At 43.2% G+C, this 16213-nt stretch overlaps 1 protein-coding gene and 1 long non-coding RNA gene across 3 annotated transcripts in view; both read right to left on the reverse strand.

Moving 5' to 3' along the window:
• Positions 1 to 4401: 4401 nt before the first annotated feature.
• The window catches only part of SHPK (sedoheptulokinase), a 57375-nt gene continuing 45563 nt past the window's right edge, over positions 4402 to 16213 (reverse strand). For both annotated transcript variants that reach the window (XM_073565307.1, XM_073565308.1), the window contains exon 7: positions 4402 to 5005. In XM_073565307.1, coding sequence (XP_073421408.1) covers positions 4614 to 5005 — 392 coding nt within the window. In that variant the 3' untranslated portion in view covers positions 4402 to 4613. The remainder of the gene's footprint in view (positions 5006 to 16213) is intronic.
• Positions 8684 to 15419, reverse strand: LOC141079336 (uncharacterized). Its single transcript, XR_012228312.1, has 3 exons — positions 12906 to 15419; positions 11751 to 12145; positions 8684 to 11472 (listed from the first exon to the last, which is right to left on the reverse strand). It is a non-coding gene; the product is annotated as an uncharacterized lncRNA (long non-coding RNA).

Genomic DNA, 16213 nt, shown 5'->3' on the forward strand with positions numbered 1-16213 from the left:
TATTAATTTATGTCCAGTTACCACAGTTAACAGCAAATTGTGCCTTGGGCAAGACACAGATAATGTCTGAGAAAGTTACAGATGAGTTGACCACACAGTCAAGGGAAAATAGATCTAATACTTACTACCAAATCATGTGACCACCAACAGTAATTGTGGTTATACTAAGTGGCTTTTAAGGTCTTGCAATCAATCCGGGGAACATGATGTGGAAACATTTTTGCTTCGCTTAAATCACAATAATATTAGTAGCTGAAACATGTGACGGAAGCAAACGAGGAATAAGCTGGATAATTGCTGAAGATGTAGGAATCAGTAGTTATGATAGACGGCAGCGATCACAATAATAGTTAGAATTTAACCCCTTAGTGATGGAGCCAGTTTTAACCTTAAAGGGGTTATTCCCTTTCAGACAATGGTTGACCCTGGCTGCAGTTTGTTTAAAAACAATCCGTGCGGTACTCCTTTTCCCCAGGTCGATCGGCAAGTCTCTGCTGCTGCTCCTATTAGATCGGACATTTTTACCACTAAATTGTTATATTAGAGGCAAAGTTTTCAATTTCACAAGGGGTAATTGGAGGAAATGGATCACACAATTTTGCTACACAATCGCTCCTGAATAGAGTTGGAAGAATTTGTTTGCGTTCCCTCATATTCGGCAAGCTATAGCGCTTACTAAGCGGCAGAGGGAATCCAGCTTCCTGGATCACGCCACAGCTGCATGTGTCACAGTCACAGCACATGCAAGGAGAGGATGTATGTTTGGCTCTCCATGCATATGCTGTGACACATGCAGCTGCGGCACCGATCAGCTGTTCACCCGGCGCAATTCAGGAAGCCGGGTTACCTCTCTAGCTTATTCGGTAAGCGCTATAGCTTGCCAAATTAGAGGGAACCCGAACAAATTCGCTCAGCTCTATTCCTGAATGCAGTAATACCCCAAAGTCGCTGGAAACTACTGCTTGGCCACATGACAGGGCTCAGAAGAAAGGAGTGCCATTTGATTTTTGATATACAGATCATGATAGAATAGTTTGCTGGAGCCATTTGCACAGCCTTTATGCTACCAGCAACATATTTTTCAGTTAACAGATGACGGACCTGAGTGAGGGCTTGATTTTTGCAAAATGACTTGAAAGGGAATCTGTCAGTAGGATAAACCCTGTAAGCTGTGTGTCACGATCCATTTTTGGATGTCAGATTCTGGATTCTCTTTTATAAACTTTTTATCTTTCAGGCCATAGGGGTTTAATGTGTTTTGCCCCCGGTAGCCGCTGGTGTCACTACAACTGTAGTTGGTCTGCTGATGGGTTTTTTCCCCCACCCAGTGGCCACTGGTGTTACTACATGTTTAGTTAGTCAGCAGGTGGCAACTACTCCCTCTTCCCTTTATAAGCTCACCTGGTGCTGCAGATGACTGTTCGTAATACTGGTCATTTGCTAACTAACCTTGGTGAAGACTGGACCTACCTGGTGCAGAGGGGGTTCAGGTTATCTGGAGCAGTGGTTATGCTGCTGGATGCTGATCAGGTGTCTTACTCTGTTGCTGAGAGCATTGGCAGCAGATAAAGCCAAGTTTTGTTTTTTAGTTGCGTTAACCCCGTAGTGTCTGTTTTATCTTTTCCTTTTGTGTTATTGGTGCAGTTTACTTTATTCCCTGTCTCACCTCCTGGGGGTTGGGGTTTAGCTCACGGCTAAATGGGAGATGGGGCCTCACTACCATTAAGTGTACTCCCAAGTTAAGGAGAGTCAGGGCACCCCCTTTAGCCTGAGGGGCAGTTCAGGGGCCCTGGTTCCATGTCTTGTTTCCCCGCAACTGCCCCGTGACACTGTGTATATGGGCATGTAGGTTATAGGAAGCTGAATAAAATAATACGTTATCTGCAATCTGCTGTCTTATTCCAGAGAAATCCACGTTTTTCGTAATATGTGAAAAAACGGTTAAGATCTATGGGCAGGGCATAGAGCTTGCTGAGAATCTGCCTCCACAGCTTATTTTAAATTAAAGTGGGCGTTACCAGTGTGAAACATACAGCTCTGGCAAAAATTAAGAGATGACCACATCAAAACCCTGTCATGGGCAGCCCATTCTCCAGACCTGAACCCCATTGAAAACCTCTGGAATGTAATGAAGAGGAAGATGGATAGTCACAAGCCATCAAACAAAGAAGTGCTTAAATTTCTGCGCCAGGAGCAGTTTGAAAGACTGGTGGAAAGCATGCCAAGACGCATGAAAGCCGTGAATAAAAATCATGGTTATTCCACAAAATATTGATTTCTGAACTCTTCCAGAGTTAAAACTTTAGTATTGTTGTTTCTAAATGATTATGAACTTGTTTTCTTAGCATTATTTGAGGTCTGAAAACATTTTTTTTTTTTTTAATTTTGACCATTTCTCCTTTGCAGAAAAAAAAATATCAAAATTTATTGCAGGAAAGTCAGAAGTTTATAGACTAAAATAGTTTACATTTTACTCAAAAATATACCTATAAAAGAGAAAAATCAGACAAACTGAACATTTGAAAGTGGTCTCTTAATTTGTGAGATCGCTGTGTGTGACAGCTATCAGCGACCAGCCCCCCTGCCGGGTAGCGCTGATCGTTGTTGAAATGTCTGGACATTTTCGGGGTCGCTGGTCTCCCGCTGGCCAGCACGCATCGCTGCGTGTGACAGGCGGGAGACCAGCGAGCAGGAGCTGGTAACCAAGGTACACATCGGGTTTCTAAGGGATGCGCGGCGCCTAGAAACCTGATGTGTACCTTAGTTACCAGCGCGCTGATGCCAGGGAGCTGGTAACCAAGGTACACATCGGGTTTCTAAGTGCCACGCGCCACTTAGAAACCCGATGTGAACCTTGCATCAGTGCGCTGGTAACTAAGATACAATGCAAGTAACTAAGCGACGTGCGTCGCTTGTCCTCATCGCTGGTGAGATCTGCCTGTTTGACAGCTCACCAGCGATCATGTAGCGACACACCAGCGATCCTGATAAGGTGATATCGTTGTCGGGATCGCTGGTGAGTCGCTATGTGTGACGGGACCCTTATTCTGCGATTCCAGTTAGTTGCATTGTTCCAGTTTGGCTACTTCTGCTACCAAAATTCCAACTTAGTAACCCAGCTGCCCCAACGACACCCGTCTATGCTTTGTAAGAACTGCTGAACCGGACTAAAGGCTTTGTGATTCCACCTCTTCACAAACGTAACAATGAATTTCGAGACACAAAAAGTTTTTATTTAATTTCTTGAGCGTTTTTGTATAATGTTATTTTTTACTGCATACTTTTGTGTAGATTAAGCTTTGGTGGGGACCCAGTATTTTATCTTAATTAACCAGACGTCTATTTTCAGCAAGCCAGGAGGAATAGACTTATCTATAGGATGTCTTTTGAACTTATGCGTTTTTTCTTCAGTTGGCCAAGTGTCTGAAATGTTGACTCTTCTTTCATCTTGAACAATGATGCTTGCTGATGGCTAATTACACATTGTCCAGGCCAGCTAGTTTGTTGACTTGCAAAACATATCAGGAAAGATTACCATTCTTCCCCTTTACCAGTGAATGCTGGTGAAGGACAGTTAACTATAAAAAGAGGTTATATCTTTTTGTAACATCAGACAGTTACCTCCAGACATCCAAGAGATCCAAACAACCAGAGATGCTCTACAAGACTGCAGCAAAGACATTATGGCTTCATCACAAGGGACACAAATTTGTCATTCTACAGGATGACAGCTGAGGATACCTCGACCATGGCTGGAAGAATACATATCCACTCTACTGACCATCGCTGAACCATCAATACGTTTGTGAAAGCCAGGAATGAGACCCAGCAGTCGCCTGGCTCCATGGAGATGTTCGGAGAAGCCAGGTTGTGACCCTCCAGTCAACAGAACTTGCACCTGAATGGACTGTCATCTTCCCAAGCTTGTCGTTACCTTCTCTCTGTGCGTGTCATAAGTGGGGTAGTCGGCCCTGGAAGCTCTTATCTCAGCGAGTCAGCGGAAGGGTGAGATTCTGTAAAGGGCATCATCTTGGGAATTTTGCTGGGATTGTTCTATGCGTTATCTGCCTGTTTTGTGGTTCAATAAAGCATTGCCACACTGTTTATCTTCACCCTCTGTTGTCTGAGTAGCGTTATGCCCACGGTAAAAGGAGAGCGCACGTTCGGTGGGATGATCTCTGGTCCATGCGGTTTTGGCTAGCCGATCCCCCCCATGTCTCCTCAATCTCTATTCCTTCTTTTTCTAACCATCATACAGGCATGGAAACCTCCTTACTCAAACATGAATTTTCGTAATTTTGGAAAATAACACCTTTATAATGTGAATTTAACATGCAACACAACTTTCATGCCATGTGATGCCCATATAAATAAGATGTTTAAAAAAAACTAAAAAATACATTAAGATAAAAATAGTTATTATTTTGTTTTAACCATTGTGAAATTCAAACTGCAAAATACATGTTAATAAGTAATATAAAGCTCACAACCAGAAAAATGATTATCTGCATCATTTACTATGACAATTAATAGGTTCATCCGAGAAATTACTGTCTGTATGGCCCTGCTTTCTTGGCCGATTATGACCACAGATTTCGATTTAACGGGAACAGTTACTGATGAACCATGGCCACAGCTGCACCTAATGCGGCATCCGCATCATTTCCATACACTATAGGGAATGGGAAGATTTTCTCCACCTCTTGCTTTAAGGCAGGGTTTTTAGCCAAGGCACTTCCACTGCCGATGATTCGCCTAATCCCAGACTCTCTCAGACGATGGGACGGCAGCATGGAATGAATGTTGTCAATAATGCCACGGCACAGTGCTCGGGTCACATGGCCAAGCGACAAGTCCGCAGATGTCAGATCTGAAACAGAAGCTCGACTGTCCGGAGAATGCCTCTCTCCAAAGAGAGTAGGGCAGATGGTAAGATGAGTGTCATTGACAGACAAAGCAGCACTGATCACCCTCGAGTATATATTGGAGTCAGAAGTTTCAAGACCTGTAAAGAAAAAAAATAGGTGAGACGGAGTCTTGGGGTTTCTTCAGATGCAGAATCAAGAGTCAGATTAAAGGGATCAGTAATGTCACCCACTCAATAATCCAAAAAAGAAAATGGAATACATTGTGTATGGTGGAACGACTTTCCAATAACGACCAGGTTAGGGTAGGTTGGATTTCAACATGTGGGATCATATGTTCTTCCCGCAGAGAAGTACAGACGCAGGTCTCTGGCAATGGCTCATCCAGATGCAATAAAAATGCTTAGTTGTGGATAATCTGAGTGTGCTTGTTAATAAGGGATGTCTGACACCGATATTTTGTGTATGACCAGTTTAAAGGGGTATTCCAGTTTCATAAAGTGATGGCATTTATTGCCAGGGTCTGACCTCTAGAACCATTGTTGATCCCAAGAAAAAAAAAAAAAGCATAGCACTGGTGTAGGACTTCATCCCATTATAAGTCTGCTGGAGTGGTATTAATAAAGCATGTTCCCTCTCCCTAGCACTATACTTGCCAGTGCTGTCTTCTGCTCTTTCCCGTGGCGCTCTGGCTGCACTCCGTCATCTATTGGCCGCAGCTACTGTCCGACTGGAAAGTCAGAGCTAATGTTCTGGCTCTCATAGATTTACATTGAGAAGTGATCTCAGGCTCACCAAGCAAACATTGGAGCGATCAGGTAGGTCACAAACAGCAGATGACGACCAAAGCGGCACCGAAAGCAGAAGAAGACGGCGACTGGTAAGTAGATTACTAGAGGCAGAGAACTTACCGTACATTAGGGATACAACTCCAGCAGTAAAATAAAAGAAAAATGTTGGAGTAGAGTAAAATGCAGCAGCGCTTACAGAAGAGGTTCTGAAAAACAGTGGGGTGGATGATAGACTACCCCAAAACTGTATCTCCTCCATTCTCATGATTAGATCCTAGAGATTTACCATCACTTAAAGGAGACAGTGGAAATACTCCTTTAATTGCCAGTGAAAGCTGGGGAGTAACACAGGGGGATCCGGTTTCTCTACTTAAGACTTTGCCAACCATAACTTATCCTTCTCCTCATAAATTTGATTTTCAATATTTCTGTCCTTTATAACCAATAACTATCCAGATAACAGAAAAAGACAAGGCTAAAGATTTTTTAAACTCCTCGAAATCTGTGGATGGATTGTGTCAGAAACAAGTAAAAAGATTAAAAAGAAGGTACACATTTTCTTACACCCCCCCAGTTTCATTAAAAGCTCCCATATACATTAGAATAAAGGACTTGCATTAGGCACAACACAATGTATAGGTTACTTCCCTATGTGTCCATGCTTCATCTGGGCTACATATAAGGGAATGGGGCAAGATGCCATCCCCTGCACAACCACGGGGCCACAAACCTGGCTGTGAAGAGAAAAACTGAAGTGGATGTAGGGCCACTACTTCTTCATTCTCAACATCAGTGAGTTGGACCCTCAGTAATGTACAGTCATCTGGTGCATCAGACATTGGCTCTAGAACTGGATGAAAAAACAACTCGTGCAGAATTTTCGTACCCGGTCATGGACATTGGACTGGTACCTAACTTTGGCAACAGCTGTGCCTGGCTCAGGGGTATAATAACTGACTAGGCACAGCTAATGGATGGAAACTCAGACTTGAGGCTCGTTCAAACTCGCCCAGAAAAGTGAAAGGATGTGTAATTTTTTTTTTTTTTTAATTCATCAGCTATGAATCTTTTACAGGACCATTTACAATCTCCTATGCTACAGAGCTGTAATGTATCCATAAAAATCGGGCACCCCTCTGATGGTCTGTATGGCGTGCGATTCTTTTCTCGCAGTGTTCGATTTTGGAGTGAAGTCTCAGCATGCTGCAATTTCTTTCTCGTGCCACATACATGCTAGAAAAAAATACGCAGATCTGCGCTGCCTTATTGAGTAAAGGCCCTTTTACATTTAGCGATGCACCAGCGATCCAACCAGCGATCCGACCCGGTCAGGATCGCTGGTGCATCGCTAAATGATCGCTAGTGAGCTTTCATACAGAAAGATCTCACAGCGATGCAGCAGCGAAGCAGCGCACGATACTTACCATTCACACACAGCGATCCTGCGTCCTCCCGCCCGCCTCCACGCGTCGTTGGACGTCACAGCAGGAAGCCTCAGCAGGAAGCGCCCGACGAGAAATGGAGCCGGACATTCTCGCACGATCAGCGATAACCAGCGGGGGAGCAGTCGGAGGTAAGTATCACACATAGCGATATCACTAGCAATATCGCTATAACGTCACAAAACCAGTGACGTTTTAGCGATATTGCTAGCGATATCGCTTAGTGTAAAACCCGCTTAACACTGATCAGAGTGCAATCGGATTATTAATTGGATTGCCGTTGTCCAGTTTATACGCCAGTGTGAGCGAGAGCCCTAAGGAGAGAATACGCCTTTAAGTTTTGCAGATAAAAGTTCCAATTTAGAGAACATGAATTTCATTGACTTTTAGACAATGAAGCACAAATATAGAAACCCACAGAAAAGCTTTTTTTTATCCAGAAAAATATCAGAATGCAGTCAATGTCTTCACAACAAATAAGCTAATGAGTTCAGGAAATGGGAGACGTCTTGAGACCAGATTGCACTTATCTAATTGTGTTAGATTCCTTCCTTGTTATAAGTAGGTCTCAGAGTACATCGCCGGCTTCCTTCTACCAAAAAAGCTTCAATTTTATCTTTTCTCAAATATCCAAGAAATATTCTTAATAGAGAACCTGTTACTCTCACCGACGTATAGAAATTATGCATCATTAGATGATGGTACTGGAAACATGATGGTGGATGTGAATATTCCCCTTCTCTGTCTCTACATTATACTGCTCTCTGGTTACAGAAACTTGGTAACAGATTCCCTTTAAAACTTTGTTGTAGTCAGAACTATGTAGATAAAGGGTATCTCATACAGATAGTAGCGGGTAGGTTATCCAAACGTATGCAAGAATCACAGGCAGGTAGTCCGTCAGTAGACTGGATCGGGCTCTCAAGCCTTGTGTCTCTCCTGGCGGGGCTCAAACATGCTCAGTAAAAAATTGTTTTTTGGGGGGGGGGTGGGTTTTTTTTTTTAAGCATGTTCACCAAATGCTAAAAATGACCTGCCAGTATAATTCTCCAGGGCATTACGAGTTAGTAGATACCAAACTTGTATAGGTTCTTTTTTACTTAAATGGTAAAAAAAATAAAATTAAAAGTTTGTGGAAAAAAAAAAAGGTGCCATTTTCAGTGACCTGCAGCATCTCCATTTTTTGGGATCTGGGGCTGGGTGAAGGCTTTTTTTTTTTTTTTTTTTTTTTTTTTTTTACACAGCAAGCTTAAATTTTTGCACAGACAAGAAAAGAAATGGAGCACTCACAAGGTCTTTCTTGTTGAAATTCCTGTAATCCATCTTAGATGATAGTAACATCTTAGTCATGGTGCGGTGTGTGCAGGAGACAGGGGAGTGAGCAGGTGAACAAGCCTGGCGGACAACTGACTTTTTTTAGTGCTATTACTGCGCTTCTACGAACATGGAAGTGCAGTAACAGCGCTAAAAAACATCCTCCAGGCTTGTTCACCTGCTCACTCCCGTCTCCTGCACACCGCACCATGATTGAGATGTTATTATCATCTAAGATGGATTAAAGGAATCTCAACAAGAAAGACCTCGTGAGCGTTCCACTTTTTTTCTTCTTGTCTGTGCAATATACCATTTTATATACCTCTATGTGTAAGCACCACCCAGAAGAGGTCTTTAAAACTAAAAGTGTGAGGTAGCACAGTCATCAGCTGATATATTTGATGCCTAAAGGGTATGTCACACTAAACGAGATCTCTAGCGATATCGCTAAAGCGACACAGATTTTATGACGCAGCAGCGACATCGCTGGCGATGTCGATGTGTGTGACATGTAGCGGCGACGTGGCCCCCGCTGCGATGTCGCTGATCGTGCATGAACGTTCAGGATCGTATTTTGATCGTTGGCGTCCCGCTGGTGACCCTGAATCGTTGTGTTTGACCCCTTTTATGAACGACTGGCGACCTCGTTGGCAACTAATATATGACAGCGGCGCAGGCGGGACTAGGTTTCTTTTGTAACGCCCCTCTGCTCCGATTGGTGGCCACATCACCTCAGCAATAAAAGAAAACGTCAAAGTGCGCCCCCATCCATTGTTCCAGCGCGCTTAGTGGAAAACACCTACGTTCTGGTGCTAGTCCTTTGTGCGTTGTTGCGAGGATAGTATCGTGTGTGGCTGGTTTTGGATCCTGTCGGAGTCACAACTGCGCTACATCTCTCATTTCTACCATCTGGATTTTGGATTTCCTTTGCAAGGTACATATTTTTTTTTTTTTCATTTGTTTTTTTTTGTTGTAAATTTTTGAACCTTAATGCACTTTTTGTTATATCTACAGCTGTGTTTCTTTTTCCTTTGTCGCGCCCACCCCTGCTATTTTTAGATTTGAGTTGAGGTAGTCTATTTGTAATATTTGATCCTCAATAACATTTGCAAAGCTAGCAATCTTTTCACAGCCGCGCTCGCTCCCGCCATTTTAGGCTTTTCAAAGCTCGCTTTTTTTTCTGTTTTTTTTGGTACATTTTACTAAATCACTTTTCTCTTCTTTACCGGGCAGGTTGCACATAATGTACATGTCCACCGCAGAGCGTGTGATTGTGGCGGCAGCTTTACTGATGGAGGGAGATCGACAAGAAGAGGCGCGGGTGGAAGAGAGGCGCTCCAAACGAAAGCGTCGCATGTGGACCAGAGAATGGCTGGAGCAGCGGTCCAAATTCACCCACATGCATCTAGTGAGGGAGTTGCAGGAGAAGAATCCGCAGGATTTCAGAAATTATCTACGGATGTCGGAGGATTCATTCAAGCTCCTAACTTTATAAATGGAGAAGAACAGGTATACTTGTTATTATTCAATAGCTGTTAGCGGAGTTGAAATAACGGTGATGATTTCACATGTCGCTGAACTATATTTAACATGCAGATATCTATGGATTGTTTTCCCTATCTCTAGGACAACCATCACCATCAAGCCCGCCATCGCAGGCTGCTCTAACAACAGCCCCAGCATCTCCGGGGGATCAAGAAGGGTCACCACCTACCCCTTCGCCCGCTGCCAACGCATCTCCAGCATCACTCGAGGATATTGGTGTGGGCTCTCCATCCGGTAAGTTATGCAATTATTTTTCACAAGAAAATATGAAAAAAACGGGAACTTTAACTTATGTCTTTGGAAAGGGTGGAGGGTTGGCGTCAAATAATTTTTTTATGTCCCCATAGCAGTTGGTGCCACAGCTTCGGGGTGGGCTATTAGCCCCTCACCAGAGATAACAGACCCGCCACAAAACCGTAAGTATAAAAACAACAACCATGTACCTTTTGTTTGTTGTGTTTCAATTGTTGACAGGCTTACGTTTTCTCATTTCATCAACAGAAATCCCCACAGCACAAGCACTGCTGGCATCTCACCGGCGGATGAGAGCAGCTATGGCTGTCACTCTGGCAGCCATGGACGTGCACGGAGTGATGCTGGAGAGGTTCTTGGCGGGCCTACAAGAGGGTGGCAGTAGGCAGTAATCTTTTTTGGGTTTGTTTTATTTATGTTTCTTTTGTTAACTACGATTGTTTGTGAAGTTGAAAAAAAAATTTACAAATATAATATACAAGTATATCAGAAATAAATATTTTTATATTTTCTGATTATATACGTGTCTGGATCTTATTTATAGTTAAAGATGTTCATGTGTACGGACATCTTTGTAGTGTTGTCAACCACAATGTCGAAATAACAAACAAAGCAAAGAAAACCAGACGTCAATTCATTTAAAATATATTTTTATTAAAAAAACTTAAACAAATTGTAAAAAAATATATATATATATATAGAAAACCAAATTTATATAAAACAATAAGTGCAGAACTACAATTGTTGGTAATAAAGGTCGTTTTCATTTCCACATTGCCTTGGGGGAGTGTAATAAAATTGTGGTGGAACAAGGCTTTGGTTCTGCTGATGGTCCCTCCTCATTGTAGGCTCAAGAGTCTCTGGATTCTGTGACCAAGAGTATTGGGTGTTCTGACATCTGTCCATGAAAGCAGTCGTGTCCGTCAGTTTCCCCATTGCCGCTTGACTTAAAACTTCGAGCATAAGCCTTTCAGCATGAACACGCTGAACTGAATCCAGTGTAGGCAGCTTCTCATTAGCATAGAAGGCAAAGCCGGTCAGGTTCTGCGGTGTTGTAAGAACTTTTTTGGCCAGTTCTATCAATTCTGGGGTATCCGAGGTGGTGGCCTTTCTTTTGCGACCTGAAAATGTCAGTCGCCTCGGCACAGATGCGGATGGTGCAGATGGGGATGGTGTCTCAACTGTTTCCTCCTCTTGCAGTGTTGCGATGCTGTGTTGTTCGGGCGTCATTACGGGAGGTGAAATTACTGCCTCTTCAGTGCCCTGTGTGAACAGAAAATACATGTAAAGCAAAAGAAATAAAGCTTCACACTATTACAGCCAAATATAGCAACAATTTTGATAACGGGAATAGTATCTATGGTTATTAACTGTCCTCCAACGGTATGTCAAATAGGTAGGCCTCAAACGTTTTGATACATTAATAATTTGTACGTTAAGGGACAACGTGTGTTAGTGTGTCAATGTTTCCACATTTATTAATAAATTCTATTCCAAATGGCCATGTACACACCGATGTGTACAACAAGAAAGGTACTTACATCTACGACAGGGGAGTCCTGCTGGATCACTGGGTCAGGTGCCAACATACATGTCATTTGTCTCGGGACTTCTTGGTCCCTTGTGAAAGACAGAAGTTCAAAATACAAAGTTTGGGGACATATACATCTTCAGAACCCGCTCCAGACTTGGTTGAACGCTCGACTTTGTTAAGTTCTTTGCGGTAAACTGTGCGGAGGGCCTGAATTCTTTTTTTCACCGATGATTCATCAGCTGGCTCATTGGGGTAGTGGTTTTTACAAAGCTCCACGAGCTTTTGGTAAGCCTCCTTCTTTTTCTGCCGGTTGCTATAATCTGACGACTTTATTCGCCATAAGCATGGCATCGTGCGGTACACTTCGATGAAGTCCCGCAGGAATTCTAGCTTATCAGCCATCTGTAATAAAGTAAGGATTATGTTAGAAAGGCACAAAACTAGTAACATTTGTTTTATTGCAAGTTATGATAAATTAAAATGCGAACATAGCCTAAAACTTACACAGCTAGGATCCTAAAATGACAGAAGTGGGCGCGGGCGGCAGAAACTAAAATGGCTGCCCCACAAAAAAATGAGTGATGGAAAACAACGGTTTACACATGTGGATAAAATGGCATAGGTGGGCACGGCAGAAACAAAAATGTCTGCCCAACCAAAAAATTTGTGATGGACAACAACATTTTACACAGCTGCATAAAATGGCGGAGGTGGGAGCGGCAGAAACTAAAATGGCAGCCAGCCCCCCAAAAAAATTACAGCTGGACAACAACAGTTTACACAGCGGCGTAAAAAGGCGCTGGTGTGCACGGCACTAACCAAATGTTTCCGCACCAAAAAAATTCTAGAGATGGCTGACAACTGTTAACACAGCTGGTTAAAAATGGCTACGCTGGGCGCGGCAGAACAAAAATGACTGACCCCCAAAAAATCCAGAGATGGCCGACAACTGGTAACACAGCTGCAAAAAAAATAGTAATGGTGGGCGCGGCAGAAACAAAAATGTACAATAGATGTGATAGCGGAGGGCGGTGGCAGGAAAACTAACAAGGCCACTGTATATAAAGACAGATATAAATATAAAATATTACATAAAGTTAAAAAAATGAAATGACAAAAAAAATTTAAATTATAAAATAAAAAAAATAAGTGGCTAACTTACAATTCAGTATTGAGATCCTGAAGGAATCTATAAATCCGGACCAAACGCAACAGCGCCACAGAATGGATCACAGGAGATGAATAGCTGAAGGCTGGCAGGACGCAATAGGGAAGGCTGATGTTAATTCGTATGAAACAAAACAGCGCTCAAGAACAATGAAAGGGAGCGTTAATACGTCGTCCTTTTATGACGTGGTCGTCCAATCACAAAGCGAGAGCTGTGACATAAAACAGTCAGGCCATACAGTGACTGAAAACCAATCTGTGCTGAGGGGCGTGGAAAAGGTTACGCTCAATCACGCCTATTGAGGTCTTGGTCTTTTACAATACATGCTGTGTGACAGGTCCCAACGATCGCCGAGGTCGTTATACAGATCGCTAATGAGTCGTTTAGGAGATCTTCCCGTTTGGAAGCTAACTAACGATCATATAGCGATGTACTAACGATCTCTGCCAGGTCGTGTCGTTGTCGTGATCGCTGGTGCGATCGCTTAGTGTGACAGTACCTTAATCTTCTAAGTGGACAAAGCTGACATTTTTATTGATACCATTTTGGTGAAGATACGATCTCTTGCATTTTGTTTTTTTTTATTGTTTTATTTTGAATGGGGCGAATGGGGGGGTGATTTGAACTTTTATAGTTTTTAATTTTTTAAATATTTTTAAAAACTTTTTTTTATATGCTTTATACTTACTGCAATAGTCTCCTTAGGAGACTCGAAGCTGCGATCGTCTGACTGCTTGTGCTACACAGAGCAGGGCTGAAGCCCTAACATGTGCAGCTGAATTGATCATCTGCTATGAGCGTCGGCCACGGGATGGAGCTCAAAGCAGAGCGGCAATGACAACCACAGGGGTCTCCTGCAGACCACCGGTTGTCATGCCATCCCATCAAAGCCCCATGGTCATGTGACAGAGGTGCCGATCGGCCAATTAGTGACGCGCTTCCTGTGTGGCCATGTTAAATGCCATTGTCGGAGATTGACAGTGGCATTTAACATATTAACAGCCACAGGTGACTCACAATTTCACCAGCAGCTGTTAGGGACATGTGACATCTGATGAAATCAGCTGTCATGTGTCGAAAAACATGAGGGCTCAGCGCCGGAGCCTGCATCAAACAGGGGGAGGCCACCTATGACGTATGTATACACGTCAAAGGTCATAAAGGGGTCTTAATAACGACAAAATCCAAATCTCCACTAGCATTAACTTCAGCACAAAAACAGTGTGCCAGGAGCTTCATAGCATCGGTTTCCATGGCCGAGCAGCTGCATGCAGCCTTACACCACCAAGCACATTGCTGATAATCAGATGCAGTAGTGTAAAGCCGCCGCCACCACTGGACTCTGGAATAGAGGAAAGATTCTGATGGATGGAGTCTGGGTTTGGCATATGCCAGGAGAATGCTACCTGCCTGACTGCACTGTGCTTACTGTAAATTTAGCAGACGTAAAATAATACTGTTGCCGTGGAAGAACTTCACTGGCCATACAGGACCCTGATTTCAACCTCAGCAATCACCATTTCGATGAATTAAAATATAGATTATGAGCCTGGCCCTCTCATCCAACATCCGTATCTGACCTTACATGTGTTTGTCTGGATGAAGGGCCAAAAACTCACACAGACACCTCCAAATTCTTGAGCAAACATAGACCCAGATACATAGGATGTGTGGGTGGAAGCATCACCGGTGGGTGCAGAAAAGATTCACACGACCTAGGAAACTCACTCCATGCAAATAGATAAAAAACTGGAGAAAAAGGACTTGTGAGTGAATATACAAAAGTTTAAAATACATGTATACATGTATATTAAAATGACAACTAGTAGTATGACAAACGAGGTGCCATCCATGGATAATCCCATCAACTAAAATAGTCATACATTAGTATTATAGAGTCCAGAGGGAAGCAAACTCATTTCTATTCAACTGAGTTCACACGTCGCGTTGTTTTCGCGTTTCTGCGGCGGTTTTAAACAAGCGATTTTGCCGCGAAAATGCGAAAAATAAGCATCCTATGCATTCCTATGGGATTCCGCAATGCTGTGCTAATGCTGCATTTTTTTCCACGGCGGAATCGGTTCGCAGTAAAAAAACGCAGCATGCTCATTAATTTGCAAAATCGCGGCGATTCCGCCCACATAGGAGTGCCCACCATGCGAAAAAAAAGCAGAACATTTGCGGATGGTACCCACGGTCCGGAGGAGAGGAGACTGTCCTCCGGGCTCTGGGCACCATATCCCTGTAAAAAATAGAATTTTAAAATAAAAAATATTCTTATTCTTACCTTCCGGCGTCCCACGCAGCCTTCCCGCCTCTTTCCACGCTCCCGGTCCCAGTAATCCTTTGCGAGAATGACGGCGATAACGTCTCAATCTCGCGGGAGAACGACGTCTCGCGGTCGTTCGCGATGACGTCACGGGAGAGCGACGTCTTGCGGTCATTCGCGGTGACGTCTCGGGAACGTGACATCTCGCAGTCATTCGTGCAAAGGATTACTGGGACCAGGAGAAGGCGGGAAGGCGGGAAGGCTGCGCGGGACGCCGGAAGCTAAGAATAACAATATTTTTTATTTTTTTAATTACTTTTACATCCTATCTTTTACTACTGATGCTGCATAGGCGGCCTCAATAGTAAAAAGTTGGTCATACTCGTCAAACACTAATGTTTGACGAGTGTGACCAACCTGTCAATCAGTTCTCCAAGCGATGCTACAGATCGCTTGGAAAACGCTAGCGTAATGCAAGCTAATTACGCTGGCAAAACGCTAGTTTTTCCGCGGGAAAATTGCAGGAATTTAAATGCGAAATTCCGCGAGAGTTCCGTTACGTGTGCACATAGCCTAAGGGCTAAGTAACCTATTAGTATAAAAAAAGCAACATACTATACACACGAAATGTGCGTTGATGGATCGTTGTGTATATTATAAATATATTATACACACACATACATATATACACACATACATGTATATACATATATACACACACAAAAACGCGACATGTTCTGTGTAACATTGCGATATACAGACCGCAGTACGGATGCTCAGTGGTTACAATGCAGCCTTGCAGCGATGGAGTCTGGGGCTCAAATCCCACCAAGAACAACATCTGCATAGAGTTTGTATGTTCTCCCTGTGTTTGTGTGGGTTTCCTACGGGTACTCCGGTTTCCTCACACATTCCAAAGACATACTGATAGGGAATCTAGATTGTGAGCCCCATCGGGGACAGTGATGATGATGTATATAAAGTGCTGCGGAATATGATAGCGCTATATAAAAATAAAGATTATTATTATCTG

Source organism: Dendrobates tinctorius, unplaced genomic scaffold (genome assembly GCF_039654945.1).
Source record: "Dendrobates tinctorius isolate UK_male_01 unplaced genomic scaffold, ASM3965494v1 ptg000016l, whole genome shotgun sequence".
In the NCBI taxonomy this organism is placed as follows: domain Eukaryota; kingdom Metazoa; phylum Chordata; class Amphibia; order Anura; family Dendrobatidae; genus Dendrobates; species Dendrobates tinctorius.